This window comes from Ochotona princeps, chromosome 3 (genome assembly GCF_030435755.1).
Source record: "Ochotona princeps isolate mOchPri1 chromosome 3, mOchPri1.hap1, whole genome shotgun sequence".
Classification (NCBI taxonomy): domain Eukaryota; kingdom Metazoa; phylum Chordata; class Mammalia; order Lagomorpha; family Ochotonidae; genus Ochotona; species Ochotona princeps.
In genome coordinates, this window is record NC_080834.1 from 34117819 (window position 1) to 34137147 (window position 19329).

Genomic DNA, 19329 nt, shown 5'->3' on the forward strand with positions numbered 1-19329 from the left:
AGGGAGCTGGATGGGAAGTGGAGCTGCCGGGATTAGAACCGGTGCCCATATGGGATCCCGGGGCTTTCAAGGCGAGGACTTTAGCCGCTAGGCCACGCCACAGGGCCCCTATTTATGCTTTCTTAAATAACTTTCTAATAACTATGTGTTCCTATTTTATTAAGGTTTTTTTCTTTGGTACCAAGGATGAATGTTGAATTGAGTCACATATATTGTTAGCACTGTGATTTTTCTACTTGTGTTTTTTTTTTCTTAAGATTTATTTACTTTTATTGGAAAGGCAGATATACAGAGAGGAGGAGAGACAGGAAGATCTTCTGTCTGATGGTTCACTCCCCAAGCAACCACAGTGGCTGGAGCTGAGCAAATCCGAAGCCAGGAGCTCTTCCAGTTCTCCCATGTGGGTGCAGGGTCCCAAGGCTTTGGGCCGTCCTCGACTGCTTTCCCAGGCCACAAGCAGGGAGCTGGATCGGAAGCAGGTCGGTTGGGATTAGAACTGCTGCCCATATGGGATCCCGGTGCGTGCAAGGTGAGGACTTTAACCACTACGCTATTGCGCCAGGCCCTCCTTGTGTTTTTTAAACTGGTCATTTATCTTATTTTGTGAGTTCCAAGATAAACTTTTTTTTTTTAAAGAAAGATTTAGTTATTTATTTTTTATAGTGAGCATTCTTTTTAAAACATTTTTTAAAGGTTTATTTTATTTTTATTATAAAGATATACAGAAAGGAGGAGAGACAAAGAGGAAGATCTATCCGTTGATTCAATTTCCAAGTGGCCACAATGGCTAGAGCTAAGCTGATCCCAAACCAGGAGCCTGGATGGAGCCTCTTCCAGGTCTCCCACGTGGGTGCAGGGTTCCAAGGCTTTGGGCCGTCCTTGACTGTTTTCCCAGGCTACAAGCAGGGAGCTGGATGGGAAGTGGAGCAACCGAGACACAAATTGGAGCCCATATGGGATCCTGGAGTGTGCAAGGCAAACTGCCACTTAGCTACTGTGCCAGGCCCCAAAAAATACTTTTATATCTTAATATCTGAATGTATCTTATAGTTAGTGGCGTTTTAGGATTCTAATCCCCTTTTTTTTCTTCTCAGTTTTAAAAAGACTAGTGCATCTTAGATTTAATGAAGTATGTTATATTTTCACATTTTTTGTTTTGTTAAACATTCAGCTTTTGCCATGGGGTATAATTTTTTTAAAAATGTACTTCTTGGGCCCAGTGTGGTTAGTATTTGCGGGAAGGGCAGAACTGGCTCAGATGAGATTGATCTGTGAGTTTTTTTGTTAAATAATTTTCAGGTTTGTCAGTTATCATGCCTCATAAAAGCTTTGATGCTTTTCATTAATGTCATTTAGCAATTTAAAAAAAACACCAAGTACTGAGATTACATAATTTATTCTGTCGGGAGTATAAGAAGAAGGGGTTATGTTAGGGAAAATGGAGGTACCCCAGTTGTACGACAGGCTGCTCAGAAAAGGCAGTTCCTAACACAAGTAGGAAGAGCAGCTGGGTAAAGTAGGTCTTTTATTGTACATGGCTAAGTTCTGAGTTTAAGAAATAATCAAAGAAAATAAATTTTCAGACAGAGAGAGATGGGTAGCCTTTGGTGATGATGAAACCTTAGCAAGGCACGACGGGGTAACCGCTGGTGGGTCCTACAGGGATAAAGGTTAGGTGGGCAGAGAAAATCAGGAAGCTGCCCGTTTTTCACGATTCCTGGATACAAGTGATAGAAAGCTCTTCAAATCTAGTATGAGAAATGTCTTCGGGTGTGCTTTAGGAAAAGAGGTTTAATGTAATATTTCTTGTTTTTTTTTTAAGATTTATTTATTATAAAGTCAGATATACAGAGAGGAGGAGAGACAGAGAGGAAGATCTTCCGTGCGATGATTCACTCCCCAAGTGAGCCGAAACGGGCCGGTGCGCGCCGATCCGAAGCCGGGAACCAGGAACCTCCTCCGGGTCTCCCACGCGGGTGCAGGGTCCCAATGCATTGGGCCGTCCTCAACTGTTTTCCCAGGCCACAAGCAGGGAGCTGGATGGGAAGCAGGTCGGCCGGGATTAGAACTGGTGCCCATATGGGATCCCGGGGCATTCAAGGCGAGGACTTTAGCCACTAGGCCACGCTGCTGGGCCCTAATGTTATATTTCTACCCACTAGGATTTTGTTAAGTTAAAGTTCTTTGAATATTGACTTTAATTAGGAAATAATCTGTTTCTCTTTTATAAGTGGCCTGTAAATTTCCGTAAGTGTTTCAACAGCACAATAACCCATTGATTCTGCACTGTTCCAGGATAAACGCAGTGTCCAATGCGCAGGTGAGAGGGGACAGCTATGAAAGCGGCTGCTTGGGAAGGACGGGTAAGTACGGGACCTGCTCTGTGTGCTGCCAAGAGTCGCCAGCAGGAGGCAGTGTTCAGGACTCCCATGCTCTTCACTGCCTTTGAGGAAAAGTCTAGTGTCCTCAAGTTTTGAAGAAACCTAAGGTCTATCGGTCTGTCTATGTATCTATCTATCTATCTATATGTATGTATTTGTTATACTTCTCAGGGTAGAGATGAAATGTTACTGTTAAAGATCAGTGAATTTTAGATTCCAGGTTACTTCTCAGTGTTATCAGTGGATTTATTCTTATCCCAGGTATCAACTAATGATTATTACTTACATTATAGCTGATGAAATAATAGACACGTTAGGCAGGGGCAGGAAGCGTGCAGCCAGCGGGTCATAAAAGGCACACAAAAGTATTTGGTCTGCTTGCTGAAGAGTGACGCATGACACGGGAACTGAAGTTCAACATGCGCGAAGCGTGTGGCTGTGCGCACAGGCATGTGTTGTCACTTTCTAGGGTCAACTTGCATCCAAGACTCAGAAGTAATGTTGGAATGCAGGAGGAAAAAGACTGTAAAAGTAACTTATTGGAGATATAGAGAGAACTTCTGTCCGCTGCTTCACCGCTCCGGTGCCATGCAGTGGCGCCTGACTGACACCAGGAATGGGAATTCAGACTAGGTTTGTCAGGTGGTGGTGGTAACTCAATAACTTGAGCTACGGAGGCTACCCCCAGGATCTGCGTTGGCAGGGTGCTGAATCAGGAGCCACAAGTAGGAATTGAACCCTCTATCCCAGCCAGCATGAGCTATAGGCATCTTAGGGCTTTTTTTTTTTTTTTAAGATTTATTGATTTTTAGTTGAAAGGCAGAATTACAAGGCGAGCAGAGGAGACACAGCTGGCGCCCTTTCACGCACTGGTTCACTCTACAAATGCCTGCAACACCTGGAGCTAGGCCAGTGAGAAGCCAGGAGCCAGTAGCAGCTTCCAGGTCTCCCATGTGGCTGCAGAGCCCACTTGGGCCATCTTCGGCTGCCTTCCTGGGCTATAAGCAGGGAGTTGGATCAGAATGGAGAAGCTGTGGCATGAACCCTTGGTGCCCATAGGGGATGCCGATGCTGCAGGTGGAGGAAACTAAATTGACTATGCCAAAGCACCAGCCCCAGTTCTATTTTTTTTTTAAGATTTATGTTATTTTTATTACAAAGTCAGATGTACAGAGAGGAGGAGAGACGAGAGGAAGTTCTTCTGCCTGATGATTCACTGCCCAAGTGACCGCAACGGTCAGTGCTGCACCAATCCAAAGCCAGGAACCAGGAACCTCTTCCAGGTCTCCCACGTGGGTGCAGGGTCCCAAGGCTTTGGGCCGTCCTTGACTGCTTTCCCAGGCCACAAGCAGGGAGCAGGATGGGAAGTGGAGCTGCCGGGATTAGAACCGGCGCCCATATGGGATCCCAGTGCGTTCAAGGCGAGGACTTTAGCCGCTAGGCCACCGTGCCGGGCCCCCCAGTTCTATTTTTTTAAAAGGCATTTTAAAAAGGATTTACTTACTTACTTACTTACATTGGAAATTCAGATTTAGAAAGAGGAGGAGAGACAGAGAAAGATTTTTCCATCCATTGGTTCACTCCTCAAGTGCCACAATGGAGCTGAGCTGAACTGAAGCCAGGAACCAGGAGCTTCTTTCTCGTCTTCCACATTGGAGCAGGGTCCCAAGGCTTTGAACCATCCTCCTCTGCTTTCTCAGGCCCAAAATGGAGCTGGATGGGAAGTGGAGCAGCTGGTACACAAACCAGCGCCCATTTGGAATCCCAACGCTAGCAAGTGGAGGATTAGCCAACTGAGCCATTGCATTGGGAACTTTTTAGGTTTATTTATGTATTTGTAATGATTTTTTTTTAAAGATTTATTTTATTACAAAGTCAGACATACAGAGAGGAGGAGAGACAAAGAGGAAGATCTTCCATCCGATGTTTCACTCCCCAAGTGAGCCGCAACGGGCCGGTGCGCGCCGATCCGAAGCCGGGAACCAGGAACCTCTTCCGGGTCTCCCACGCGGGTGCAGGGTCCCAAAGCCTTGGGCCGTCCTCAACTGTTTTCCCAGGCCACAAGCAGGGAGCTGGATGGGAAGTGGAGCTGCCGGGATTAGAACCGGCGCCCATATGGGATCCCGGTGCGTTCAAGGCGAGGACTTTAGCCGCTAGGCCACACTGCCGGGCCCGGTTTATTTATGTATTTGATGGTTTGAATTTCACAGAGAAAGTGAAAGAGATTGCTCTTTCACCCACTAGTTTGTTCCCCAAGTGGCCACAACAGTTTGGACTCTGCCAGCCTGAAGCCAGGAGTCTGGAGCTTGTTCTGGAACTCACGTGGGTGCAGGAGCCCAAGCACTTGGACTGTTTTCTGCTGCTTTCCCAGGTGCATGAGCAGGAAGGTAGATCAGAAGTGGAGCAGCTGAGACTCGAACTAGAGCCCTTGTGGGGTGCCAGAGTCAAAGCGGACAGTTTCTTCTGCTGTGTCACAAAGCTAGACCCAAGAGGAAATTTTTCTTATTTAATTCAATTAGGAAGTTTAATGTGTATGATAATATGTAGAGGACATGATAAAAAGTAATTTCAAGGATTTTCCTTTTTTTTAAAGATTTATTTTCTTTTTACTTGAAAGGCAGATTCACAGAGAGGACAACAGAAAGAAAATCTCACGTATTTATTCTCCAAATGGCTGCAACAGCTGGAGCTGAAATGTTCCAAAGCCAGGAACCTCTTCCCAGCCTCCCACACAAGTACAAGGTCCCGTGGTTTCGGGCCGTCCTCTACTGCTTTCCCAGGCCACAAGCAGGGGACTGAATGGGAAGTGGAGCAGCTGGGATACAAACCAGCACCCATATGGGATTCTGGTGCATGCAAGGCGAGGACTTTAGCCACTAGGCTACAGTGTGGGGCCCCTTGTTTGACTCTTGAAAGTCTGAGAGTCTGGCTCTGTGGCTTAGTAGGCTAAACCTCTCTGTCTTTGGTGTCGGCATCCCATAAGGGTGCTGGTTTGTGTCCTGGATGCTCCACTTTTTTTCTTTCTTTTTTTTTTTTTAATTTTTGACAATCTTTACATAGTTAATTAGGGCACACAGGGTCAAGGGCTATAGGAAAGTGGGTAAGACTGTTACTTCCACATTTTTTTTTTCTGTATCTGGGGTAAAGGGGCAGATAAAGGGAGAAGCCCCACCCAGCCTTCCACCTATCCCAGGTCCCCGACATGGGGAATGCTCCAAGGGCACTGCTTAAGTGGTTTTGATAGTTCAGCAGTTCTGAATTGCTGCCAGTCTTGCCATTCCAAGCACAGTGAAGTCACTGCAGATTCCACTGATTGACATAGTCCACCTTAGAGTCTCCATTTGCCCAGTTTTTCACTGCCAACACATGGCTGGGGTAGTTGATTGATTTGTTCTGTCCTCTATTGTGATGCCAGGTATCCTCTGCAGGTTCCGATGGACTGCCATATCCTCCATGTGCACCTGGATATGCTGTCCACTGCTCTGAGCCTCTGAGGAGGCTCAGCTGTGACACTTGCACTCCGTGGCAGACCATGGAACCTACACTTCTCTTAATGGTTAGGGTTCTGAGGCTGGCAGTTCAATTGGGGAGATCCCCAAAGAAACTGTCTGAGGTGATCCCAGACCAGATTCTTGTGTGTACTTGCCAGTACAGGGCCCGGCACAGTCCATCGCCCCAATCATCTGGTGGTTGCAATTGCTGGGTCAGTTCTGTTCCAGCCCACTCGATGGATGTTGCAGTCCAGCCTGATTCTGCCCAGCGCACACTCGGCCCTCACATAAACCAGTGGGAGCTGCAGCCTAGTCGGTGGATGCTCCACTTCTAAGCTCTCTGCTTATGGTCTGGGAAAGAAGCAGAGGGTGGACCAAGTTCTTGGGACCCTGCATCCACATGGGTGAGCTGGAAGAGGCTCCTGGCTGCTGGCTTTGGATTGGCTCAGTTGTGGCCATTGCATCCATTTGGGGGAGTGAACCAGTGAATGAAAGAACTCTCTCTTCTTTCTCTAACTCTGCCTTTCAAATAAAAATAATAAAATAAATCTTAAAAAAAAGCAATCTGATTGAATGTACTCACAGTTTAGAAGTTCTCTTTCTCCAAGGGATGATACGTTGTTGACTGGTTCTAGAAATCTGCTTGCTATCAGCTGCCCATGTTGAGCTTTCAAGACTTCTTGTGTCTCTGTTCCTTTGCTGACAGTTTTGACAGTTGACACACACCCAGGATTTTACTTTGTAGTAGAGCTGTGTGCCCTTCCTTGTGTGCTGCACTGGGCTGTCAGTGTACCCGTGTGCAGAGTCTGAGGTACGCCTCAACCTGCCCTCCTATACAGATGTGGACTCTACTCTACTTGACTGATGGTTGGAATTCTAGAATTCTGTGTAACAGAGAAGCAAGGAGCTTCCCGTGCCATTGAGCCTCTCAGACACGTGGACAGCCACAGAGACTCCTGGGTTTGCTGCCAAGGAACCATCGCTGTGTGCTGAGTACCTTGCCGAGTGATGGTGGGATTTTAGAATCATACCAAGGTACCTATGCTGTGGTGTAATGGCTAAAGCTGCTGTCTGCAGGATGAGCATTACATATGGTTGCCAGTTTGAATCCTGGCTGAGCAACTTCCAATCCAGCTCTCTGTTAATGTGCCTGGGAAAGCAGAGGAAGGTAGCCCAAGCCCTTAGGCCCCTACACCCACATGCGACATCCTGGCCTCTGACTTTGAACTGACCCAGCTCTAGTCCTTATGGCCATTAGGGAAGTAAACCAACAGATGGAAGATCTTTCTCTGTCTCTCCCTCCTTTTCTGTAACTCTGACTTTCAAATAAACTAATCTTTTAGAAGAATCTTAACATTTACTAAAAAGGGGCTATCAGTATTTGTGTGATGTTTTTTGTTTTTTAAGTGATGGTGCCTAGCGGAAGTAGTTTTGCTACATGTAGTAAACAGAGCAGTTGCTTCGGTAACATATACAGTGGGGCAGGTTTTTATTTATTAATTACATTGCATTCTGTGACACAGTTTTATATGCACTGGGATTCCCCCCCCACCACTCCCCAAACCCTCCCCCCATGGTGGATTCCTCCACCTTGTTGCATTGCCACAAGTTCAAGTTCAGTTGGATTCTTTCATTGCAAGCATCTACCAAGCATAAAGTCCAGTATCTTATTGTCCAGATAAGTTCAACGGCTTCTTGGGGAGACCATCTCTGGTCTGAAGGTAGAGCCGGCAGAGTATCATCCCGATCAATTAAAAGCCCCAACATAACATCAGTAACAATTTATAATGTTATGGAATTAATTAACATAGTATTGAGTAACCAATATGTTAAAAAAAATGCAAGTTCTGAACCACATCCTGTGACTTCTACATTGACATTTCAATTATTAGTTTATATACAACCGGGTTCTATACACCTTAAAATGGCTATGGATTACTATTCAGCTGTCTCGTGTCTATTTTAATTTTAGTTTTTAGCATTTTATAGCGTTGAAGCATAATTTTGCTGAACCTGGCTGTTTTTCAGGTAGTCTAGTCTGGCTTATAACTCTAACAAGACATATGTCAATAGTTTAGGTGCAGAACAGTTTTAGGAAGCGTGTGCAGAGAAATCTTCAATACTCTAGTGAGGAGTAACTAATCTTTGTGTCCCACCTAATAAGGTATAAGTGAATTCGGCAGTTTTTCAGTTAGGGTCTGATCAGTTCAGGCAGGTCATTGTTAGTGAAGGTCCCTGATTTTGCCTTCCTAAGGTATTATATTCCATTCTTACAGCCAGGACAAGTCTAACTTGCCTCTGTTCTCCTTTCTAGGTAGAGTTTATTTCCTTTCAGTTTTTTTTAAAGAACATTTCATTGTTGTGCATGTTTTCCCAGGTTTACAGAAATGTGTGTTCATCTTGGTGTGTGTAGTATGGATGAATAACCAGGTGGCAGTTGGATGTTTCTGGAACGTCATAGGGCTGCAACACGAGTGATGTCCTAACGCCTGTCTCCCTCAGGTGCTCGCGTGTGGCTCTTCATCGGGTTCATGCTGATGTTCGGCTCCCTCATCGCTTCCATGTGGATTCTTTTTGGTGCCTACGTTACCCAGAGTAAGTCTATCTCCTTCTCCCCTTGCCTTGAGCACACTCAGCGTGTCCGTTCTGTTTCTACTCTGTCTACTCACCTGGAATAAGATGCAGTATGATGGCTCAGTCACCGTGGAGCTGGGCCCCTGGGTGAAGGCACCCCTCTGTTTGATCAGTGGAGTGTGTGGGCAGCATCTGGGTGCAGGAGTCCCAGCTGTTAGCAGAGCCGGTCCCTGCCAGCCAGCTCTCAAGTGTCCGTTTTCTTGCCTTACCTTGGACAGCGTGGCTGCTCTTAGACTGGAAATGCACCCTCTGGGGTTTGCAGGGGTTGGAGTGTATAGGCAGCCCCCTGGTTTACGAGTCTAAACCCCAGAATGCTTGGAATCAAGTTTTCTATAACCGACCTGTGGGCACAACCTGACCGAAAGGCACAGAGTACAATTTGATCTTTGACCTGGTGATAGTATCCAAGTGTTTTATTACAGGGATGAGTATGGATGTGTTAGGTTATGGGGTGGTGGTCCAAACCCAGCTGGGGTGCTGTGTATGTATGCTGTTAGAATTCTTGGATCAGAAATTTCTGAGTTCTGAAGCCAATCTTGCCCCAAGGATTTCAGACAAACAGTTAAGACTCTGAAATATTTGCTTCCATCAACATTTCCTTTCAGTCTCAGGTACAAGCAGGGGGTGGGGCTTAGGGTGTGTACCCCTGATGCAGAAACACCTGATGTGGTGCAGTGAGCTCTTGTTACACTGTCCTGAGTTTTCTGGCTGTGCCGGTCCCGTAGCTTTCCATTCATGCTGGGGTTGGAAAGCAGAAGCATTGCAGTCACTTGGGACTGTGAACTGAGTTTTGATTCTTGGGCAGCAACTGTTGCCCTGGCTGAGCCAGGCTGAAGCCCTGGAAAGACCCAAAGCCCCCGGTTCAGTGGCTCCTTTCACTGCCAAGATGAAAGTGCCTTCAGAGAATCCAGTTTATTCATCCCTTCACCCTGGAGTCTCTGTTCCCTTTACTTAACTGTCATGTGTCCTGGTCCTGAACCATACTTGATTTTCACCACTTTTGATGGTGTGCCTGAAGCCTCATAGTTTGCCTTAGTATCTTTGGAATACATTTTGTCGCTCGTTTAAAGTCTTGCACTTGGCGCAAAATGAGTTAGGACCCAAGAGAGCAGTGGCAGTGAGCGTTGTGGATGGAGCCTGTGTCAATGGTCAGGTGAGCGTTGTGGATGGAGCCTGTATCCGTGGTCAGGTGAGCGTTGTGGATGGAGCCTGTATCCGTGGTCAGGTGAGCGTTGTGGATGGAGCCTGTGTCAGTGGTCAGGTGAGCGTTGTGGATGGAGCCTGTATCCGTGGTCAGGTGAGCGTTGTGGATGGAGCCTGTATCCGTGGTCAGGTGAGCGTTGTGGATGGAGCCTGTATCCGTGGTCAGGTGAGCGTTGTGGATGGAGCCTGTATCCGTGGTCAGGTGAGCGTTGTGGATGGAGCCTGTGTCAGTGGTCAGGTGAGCGTTGTGGATGGAGCCTGTATCCGTGGTCAGGTGAGCGTTGTGGATGGAGCCTGTATCCGTGGTCAGGTGAGCGTTTTGGATGGAGCCTGTGTCAGTGGTCAGGTGAGCGTTGTGGATGGAGCCTGTGTCCGTGGTCAGGTGAGCGTTGTGGATGGAGCCTGTGTCAATGGTCAGGTGAGCGTTGTGGATGGAGCCTGTATCCGTGGTCAGGTGAGCGTTGTGGATGGAGCCTGTATCCATGGTCAGGTGAGCGTTGTGGATGGAGCCTGTATCCGTGGTCAGGTGAGCGTTGTGCTCTGCTTCTGATGCAGCTTCTTGGTGATGTATCCTGGGAGGCAGCAGGTGATGGCTCAAGTGCTTGGGCCCCTACCACCTGTGTGAGAGACCCTGATGGAGTTCCTGGCTCCTGGCTGTGGCCTGGCCTAGCCATGGCTGTTGTGGGATTTGGAGAGTAAACCAACAGATGGAAGATCTGTTTTTCTCTCCCTCGTTCCTCCCTCTCCTCCCAGCCCCACCTTTCTCTCTGTTCTTCTGCCTTTTAGATAGATGGAGTTAAATAAATAAACTTTTTTTTTTTTTTTTTAAGAAAGGTCAAAGGGCTTGTTTGTGGAAGTTTATCAAGCTAATCCTTTGCTTGTAGTGCTAGCATTTCATGTGGGGGCGCCGTTTTGAGTCCTGCTGTTTCGCTTCTGATCCATTTCCCTACTTATGGCCTGGGAAAGCAGTAGCCCAAGGTTTTGGACCCCCTTGCATCCAGGCAGACCTGGAAGAAGCTCCTGACTCTGGGCTTCAGACCAGCCCAGCTCTGGCTATTGTTGGGAAGTAAACCAATGGGTGGAAGCTCTCTCAGTCTCTTCCCGTCTCTGTGTGTAACTCTGACTAGTAAAATAAATCATAAAAAAAGAGCAGTGACTGACTGATGTTTACAGTAGGACTTCTCAGCAAACATACCTAAACTATGTTATTTTGGTTTAAAAATACTAGTAGAGGGCCCGGCGTGGTGGCCTAGTGGCTAAAGTTCTCACCCTGAATGCGCCGGGATCCCATATGGGCGCCGGTTCTAATCCTGGAGGCCTCGCTTTGCATCCAGCTCCCTCCCTGCTTGTGGCCTGAGGAAGCAGTCAAGGACGGCTCAAGGCCTTGGGACCCTGCACTTGCATGGGAGACCTGGAGGAAGTTCCTGGCTCCTGGCTTTGGATTGGTGCAGCACTGGCCATTGCAGTCACTTGGGGAGTGAGTCATTGGACAGAAGATCTTCCTCTCTGTCTCTCCTCCTCTCTGTCTGACTTTGTAATAAAAATAAATAAATCTTTTTAAAAGAAATACTAGTAGGGCCCAGTGGCGTGGCCTAGCGGCTGAAGTCCTCGCCTTGAACACCCCAGGATCCCATATGGACGCCGGTTCTAATCCCGGCAGCTCCACTTCCCATCCAGCTCCCTGCTTGTGGCCTGGGAAAGCAGTCGAGGACGGCCCAAAGCCTTGGGACACTGCACCCGCGTGGGAGACCCGGAAGAGGTTCCAGGTTCCCGGCTTCGGATCGGCGCGCACCGGCCCGTTGTGGCTCACTTGGGGAGTGAAACATCGGACGGAAGATCTTCCTCTCTCTCTCCTCCTCTGTGTATATCCGGCTTTCCAATAATAATAAAAATTAAAAAAAAAAAAAAAAGAAATACTAGTAGAGCAAGCGGTTCTGTTTTGAGTCGTATTGAGACGTATTTTACATTCCATGCAGTTCTTCAAAAACTTTATAGAAAATGTGTATTATCTAATGATTACACATGAATGTCAGTTTTTGGAGCAAAGAGACATCAGTATAATTGTGTTTTGTCACCAGCTGTTAGAAGTACTCTCCTAAAGTTCACACAGTGAAGTGTCTAGATTCAGGGTGTGCTATAATTGCTACAAGCCAATTTCAGAACTTTTTTTTTTAAAGATTTATTTATTTTTATTACAAAGTCAGATATACAGAAAGGAGGAGAGACAGAGAGGAAGATCTTCCGTCGGATGATTCACTCCCCAAGTGAGCCGCAACGGCTGGTGCTGCGCCGATCCGAAGCCAAGAACCAGGAACCTCCTCCGGGTCTCCCACGTGGGTGCAGGGTTCCAAATCTTTTGGGCCATCCTTGACTGCTTTCCCAGGCCACAAGCAGGGAGCTGGATGGGAAGTGGAGCTGCTGGGATTAGAACCTGAGCCCATATGGGATCTCGGTGCGTTCAAGGGGAGGACTTTAGCCGCTTGGCCATGCTGCCGGGCCCTCAGAACATTTTTTTATCAGGCATTTTCCACTACCCTGCTCCTTCAGCTCTTTGTTTCTGTTACAGAACGGCCTATTTCATCAAAGTGGAAGTTTTTTTAAGCTTTTAAAAAAATTTTTATTGCAATGTCAGGGAGCTGGATTGCAAAGGGGGCAGCTGGCGCTCTGATGTGGGGTGCTGGCGTTGCAGGTGGTAGCTAAGCGCAATACGACCCTGGCCCCTGTGATGGTCCTTTCTGTATCTGTCACATTGTACATAAAACTCTTGACTTGGTGAAAGAAAATAGACTGTTAAATAGTCACGAATTAATTTGTGCCTTTAAAATATTTTATATTTCTGTTCAAACTGTTGAAACAAAAGGACAGGCTGGTGCTTCTGTAGTCTATTTTCTAATAGATTGTCTGGGAGAGGGAGTGAGTGTGTGACCTCATCTGCTGGCTCACCCCCAGGGTGCCTGCTGTGCCTGGACCAGGCTGGGCTGATCTGGGTCTCTCACTGGCTACTTGAGCTGTCAGGATGCCTACCGGGACCTGCGTTAGCAGAGAGCTGGCGGCAGCAGGCATTCCTACTGACCCCAGTATGGGATGCGGGTGTAGTGAATGGCGCCTTAACTGCTAGGTTAAATGCCTGCTTTCCACCTTCAAGGCCACCACTTGATGCAACCAGAACCACAGCAGTAACTCTCCAGAAAAAGAAAACCTAAGTTCATTGGGTTTTATCGAGTGTTCTTCTGTCACTGTCATCGTTGATGTGCTTGGTGGATAATAGTAGTACACTGTAATCTCCACAGCGTGGCAGGAGGAATGGCAGGAGCACACCGTGGCTCCGGTGGTCTGTGTGACTTCTAATCTGTTTCCCTTTGTATGTGCAGATATTGATGTGTATCCAGGACTAGCTGTGTTTTTTCAAAATGCACTTATATTCTTTAGGTAAGTTGCTTAATTTTTTTTCTATTCCTATAACACCTACAGAAATGTCAGCTTTATTATAAAGAACAGCATGTACATGGAACATGTTAGTAAGGGGACCTGCTCTGTGGTGAGATCTCTGTGTGTGTGTGTACCACCCTTTTAGTTCCCATCTAATGAACTCAGATACCTTAGGGTACATCAAGAGGTTTGTGAACAATGAAATTAAAATGTTTATATTGGTGTGAAAAAAAATTCAAATCTACGCATGGGAAGAATCTTCCAAAAGTTTGTGAAAAATGTTATGCATAGTTTTCACATTTTTTTGCATCAAAATATTTTTAAAGATTAATTGTATTTATTTGAAAGGTGGAGTTAGAGATAGACAAACCCACAGAGTTAGAGAGACGCAGCCTTTTTTAAGATTTATCCATTTTTATTGGAAAAGCTGATATACAGAGAGGAGAGACAGAGAGGAAGATCCTCCACCCGATGGTTTGCTCCCCAAGCAGCTGCATGGCTGGAGCTGAGCCGATCTGAAGCCAGGAGCCAGGAGCTTCTTCCAGGTCTCCCACATGGATGCATGGTTCCAAGGCTCTGGGCTGTCCTCCACTGCTTTCCCAGTCCACAAGCAGGGAGCTGGATGGGAAGCAGGGCTGCCGGGATTAGAACCTGAGCCCCTAAGGGATCCCGGCGCTTTCAAGGTGAGGACTTAAGCCGCTGAGCTATCACGCCAGGCCCTAGACACAGATATTTCATCTGTTGGCTCACTGCTCAAACGGCTGCAGCAGCCAGGGCTGAGCCAGGCTGAAGCCAGGAGCCTGGAACTCCAGCCAAGTCTCCTTAGTGCATTTCAGGGATCTGAACACTTCTTCCATCCTCCACTACTTTTCCAGGTGTACTAGCAGGGAGCAGGGCTTGAACCTGCTCTCTGAAATGGGGTAGAGACGTCACAAACGGCAGCTTAACGCCCTGTGCCACCACGCTGGCTCCCTTGAACGTAAGCTCTCACATGGGATGCCAGAGTTAGAAGCATGGCTTACCTCTCTGTGCTGTGCCCTGGCCAGGTTGTAGGCGTTTTAGAAAATGTTCAGGAATTAGTTTGGATTCAGCCCTGTGTGGTGGTCGAAGGATTTGCACAGAGGGCAGCTGAGTGAGCAGAAGGGTCATCTGCACTAAGGCCCGAGTGAGGGTAACAGTGCCAGGGGCACATCAGCGGGCCAGCCTGCTTCCTTCGTGCCCGCCTGGGCACAGTCCACTGCGGTGTAGCTGCTGCATCGCCGGCTGCCCTTCCTGTCCCGTTTGCATGGTGACCCTCCTCTCCCTGGCCTCTCCGGCTCCGTTCTGGGCCTTCTCTTGTTGCCTTTGCCTCTGGTTGGCTGAAGTCAAATTCTGAGTCATTCAGCTATTGATGGTCTGCTGCTGCGTCACTCATGTCCCTCCAGAGTCACCCCTGTGGCCTGCCTCCTCTTGATCTTAGACAAACTGTGAGAGCGATTCCCGCCACCTCTTGACATCACTTCTTTTTTTATTTATTATTGTTTTTAATTTTTATATATTTGATGGCAGTTACAGGGTTGACCAGGGTGGGAAGAATGGAGGGTAAGGGAAACGTGGCTGAAATCATTGCTTCCTAATTTTCCATTTTTTTCTTGTCTCTGAGGGAGGGGGAGAAATAAAGAGGGAAGCCACACCTGGCCTCTCAAATGTCCCAGTACCCAGGGATGGGGAACCATCACCCCATGTCAACCCAGGGTCCCACTACAGTGCATGTTCTGAGGGTTCTGATCAAGTGGGTTGGATAGTTCTGCAGTGCTGTCGATTTCACCAATCCAAGGGTGAGGCAGTCCTCCCCATGCCCATTGGCTGCCATACTCCACTGCGGGCTGGTGCATTGGTCTAACCCATGCGCATCTTCTGGTCTCTCCCCTCCACACCACCGGGCCTCAGTCCCCTCGCTTACCTGCAAGTACAGTGACCCTGTCATTTGGAGTCCCTCAAGAGTCATTTCTCACTTACATGTATGGTTGCCTCATCCAAGGATGTCCCTAGAGAGTAATTCAACACTCCTGAGTCCCCAAAGCTCGTGGCCAGGCCCAGATGGCACCAGCCGCCTTGCGACAGCCAGCGCTTTAAACTCCCGGCTCCAGAGTTAGGCTTCGCCCCCGCTGCCAGCCACTGCGGCTGGTGGGTGTCCGGATGGAGTGGGTGCCCAGCCTGGGCAGAGATGGCGCCTTGACATCACTTCTTTACTGACATTTCATACCCATCACACATCATCCTGCAGCTCGACTCCTAGCCCCACAGGGTCCCCTCTGCTGCCTTCTGCCCCCTGCTCTGTTGTGAGCCTTCTGGTTCGTCCCCATTGCCTCAGGAAAGCCCTCCTTCACCTCTGGCCAGAGCTGGTCCTTGTGTCTCCCTCGAGGCTATTACAGGCCTCTGCTCTCTAGAACTCTCCTGCAGTTGGCATTTTCCATGTATTTGTTAGATTTTCTCCCTCACTCGACTCCTGGGTCCATCAGGGCCCAGATGTGTCCCTGTTCCTCCCAGTCCCGTCCTTGATCCCTGCCAGGAGCCTGGTGCGCAGCCAGGACTCGGGGCAGTGCTGTCGGTTGTCGGGGTGGAGGGCTGCAACAGGGCCGCTCGACGCCACAGAGGCCTGAGGTGCCCCGTGGCCCTCTGCTGCTGTCGGGGGGAGGGTCGCTCTGCCTCGTACGCCTTTATGTAGTGACTTTCTAGTTCTGAGAAAGAGCGCTTCACTAGCTCAGCTGTTTCTGGAACTGAAGTTTAGAAGCCGAAATGGAGGGATCTTGGCGGGCCAGTGGAAGCTGTGGAGCTCAGGCAGTTAGTGTTTCCTGTTCTGGATGCTTCTTCCTCATGTTTTGTTTGTCTTTCTAGCACTCTGATCTACAAATTCGGAAGAACTGAAGAGCTGTGGACCTGAGCTTGCTGCGTCAATCCTGTTTTCCTTTTGTTATATTCTATTTGTAGATAAGTTTTTATTTCTCCATATGATTTACACATTGCCAAACGGATTCGACTGTGCACTGAGTTTTGTTTCTTGACACTTTTATGCCCTGAGTTTTCAGACAGTCTTATGAACCCTGCCCCTTTTTTGTTTTTAACCAACCAGACTGTTGATATGTACATATTATCTAAGACCATTGAGGCTGGCTGATGACTGTCCGTTCCTTATGCCCGAGGCTGGACGCTCAGTCTGCTCCCTGAGCTGGGCCACCTGGTCGTGTGGTCCCTGAGGGGACCGCTCTGGTGTCTGTCTCTGCTATCTGAAGCTGGGCAGCAACTGTTGCCCTGTGCATCCAGAATAAACCCAGAGATGCTTAAAAAAAAAAAGGTTTTTTTTTTTTTTTATTTTGGCTTAAAAAAAAAGAGGATTTTTTTTTTAAGAAAAAAGTCTGTCCTTATGTATTAAAGAAGTGGACTTTTATATGGAGATTTTAAACAACGTCTGGAAGACTGTCTCTGAAGACCTCTTTTAAAAGGAGTTCCTCTAATGTGCCAGTGTGTGAGCAGGGATAACCTGTGGTGAAGGGCGCTGAGCTTCTCCTGGCTGATGCGTGGCTTCCTAGCGGGGCGCTCAGCGGCTGCCTCTCCGAGGAGCAGCTCCCGCAGTCTCCTGCGCCCGCCGTGCTGTGTAGCCTGCCCTCCTCCTCTGACGTGGGAGACCTCCGCAGCCCTAAATCTTGCCTCCCGTAACAAAAAGTGGAATCCTTACGGATGCACCCCTTCTTCCCGAAGGGAGCTAGTATGAGCCTGTTCACAACAGATTAGGCATTTCGTCCTCCTAGTTACGACTGCAAGTCTCCCTTTGCTGCAGCTGGCAAGCCTGGAGTGAATGCTCCTGTGAAATAGACCTTCAGTGTGGAAGTTCACACTCCAGTCACAAACGTCATTTGCTGCATTTGCAATCCTGTATTTGCGGCCTCGGTATCCCTGGGTGCTTTGATTGCTACTTTTGCTATCCAGAGTTTCATGTTGCACTTTGTTCTGGGAGCTTTCACCGTGGGACGTCTCTGAGTGGTGGTGTGGCCGCTCCCGCACAGCCTTAGCCTGCAGCCATCTCCTCGCAGAGGGTCACCTGCACAGACTATGAAGCGATTGCCGAGAGCTGTGCCTTTGTCCAGATGCCATCTTGTTCGATTACTTTTGTCTTTGTTGTTCCTTTTTACTCAAAATTATTGTCTTGCATCCAACAAACTGTAAGAGTAATTACTTGTTTCCACTGTTATAACCTGTTGCAGTGAATGTTATTTCTCATACATGCTAATATTATTAAGTCCTTTGGAGAAAATGAACTATAAAATTGGTTTGCCATTCATTTTTCCATTAGTCAATTAGACTTGATTAAAGAAACACTTATCTTAAAATCTGTTTTTCTTAATTTTAGTTTTAATATTGTTTCTGTAGTCTAGAGAGATGCACACCCATGTGGGTCTCCGGTGAGGGTGGGGAGGGTCCAGTGTGAAGGAAGGTAGATGGACAAGTGTTTTGATATTTTTTTCTCCTGTGTCCTCAGGAGGGGGAAGGGAAGGGGCCTGCCGCTTTCTGCCACACTACATCAGCACCCCGGAGTGGGGGCGTTCGTTGATGATGCCTTAAAGACCCCGATGTGGAGAAGAGGCTCCACAAGTGTCAGGAGTGAGGTGTAGTCAGCCTCATTACACCAGGATTGGGAACATTTTTCCAAGATCTACTGGTTATCCAAGTCCACCTTGGGGCATCCACAGGCCCAGGAACATATTACAAAACTTGGCCAGGAACGTTGTCCAAACTGTTCTTCTATCCTCTGATGAGACACTTACATCCTCTGCTGGCATAGATGAGCTGCCCATTGTGTCCCTTGTGTGTGTCTGAACATGCCGTCCACTGCACAGGCACCAGCAACTGAGGAGGCCCAGTCCTGATACATGCACTCCTAGGTTGGACCATACATCCTGTGATTTTTCCCTGTGGTTGGAGTTTGAGTCCAGTGGCCTAGTTAGGGAGTCCCCCAAGAAATCTCCCCTGGGGTGGCCTCAGACTTGACTCTTGTGTGCACCAGCCAGTGCAGGGTCAGGCTCTGTCTGTCACCTGCACTAGCAGTGCACATACAGGTAGATGCAACTGCCTGTCAGTTCTGCCCCCAGCCCCATCTCATGCAAACCGACAGATGGTGTGCCTTAGCCTAGCTTGTCACAGGCCTGGTCCTTATGCATAGTCATGCGTACCATGGCTTAGTTGGGGCAACCCCTATAACCCTACCAAGCCTGCCCTAATCCCTGACTTTGTAAGTACTGGCATGTGCTACAGCCTAGCCGAGTCTGTCCTGTATCACTTCTGGCTCTTGTGCATACCTGTAGGTGCTGCAGCTTAGCTCAGCACAGCCTGGCCCATATAAATGCCAATGGATGCTGCTGCTTTGACTAGCCTGGGCCACCCCCAGCTCTAGCTCTCATGCTTACCAGCAGTAGCTTCAGCCCATTAGGGGAGTGTCCACAGTTCTACCAGGGCATCCACAGGCCCTGTTCCTATTCCCAGATCTTGCACCTGCCAGGGGTTACTGTGGTCCAGCCTGACAGGATTCTCACCCAGTCTCAGCACTTGGCCAGTGGGTACCTGTGGCCTCTTTTGGCTAGTCCACACTAATTCTGGCTTTTGTGCGTGCCAGCAGGTGTGGCAGCTTAGCCCAGCCTTGCCTACCCCCAGTCCCAGCTCTCAACGCTCACCAGTGTACCAGGAGCAGTATCCCGGCAAGTTGAGTCTCCAAAGTTTTCCTAGGACCAGGCCCATTCTTAGGCCAGAGTCTTGTGTATATAGTGGATGGTGGGGCCCAATCTGAGATGGCCCGACCCCAGTCTTGGCATTTGGCAATGATGCTTCAACCTGGCTCAGCCTAGCCTGACCCGGTCCCAGCTCTTACTGATGGATGCAGGAGCCTAGCCCAGCCTGGCCCACTCCCAGCCCTCATTTTTTTTTTTTTAGTGGTCTACATTTTATTATTGTTGTTATTATTTTATAATACAGTTTCATATTCCCTTATCCCCTCCCCAACTCCCTCCCCCGCAGTTCCTCTATATCATTACTAACATATAGTTCTTCATACTCAGTCTTATGTCCATCATTGCGGGCATAGACACTGGCAGAGAGTCCAGAATCCTATTGTCAAGATATAGTAAACAGTTTCATTGTAAGTCAATCTTTGGAAGTAGAGA

General features: G+C 48.2%; 1 protein-coding gene across 4 annotated transcripts in view; it reads left to right on the forward strand.

Annotated features, from left to right (window-relative positions):
- The window catches only part of TMEM50B (transmembrane protein 50B), a 34527-nt gene extending 18056 nt beyond the window's left edge, over nt 1-16471 (forward strand). For 3 of the 4 annotated variants that reach the window (XM_058661694.1, XM_058661693.1, XM_058661695.1), the window contains exons 4-7: nt 2296-2363; nt 8375-8467; nt 13081-13138; nt 16016-16471. In XM_058661694.1, coding sequence (XP_058517677.1) covers nt 2296-2363; nt 8375-8467; nt 13081-13138; nt 16016-16061 — 265 coding nt within the window. In that variant the 3' untranslated portion in view covers nt 16062-16471. The remainder of the gene's footprint in view (nt 1-2295; nt 2364-8374; nt 8468-13080; nt 13139-16015) is intronic. The other variant, XM_058661696.1, reaches the window with a different exon arrangement.
- The last annotated feature ends 2858 nt before the right edge of the window (nt 16472-19329 follow it).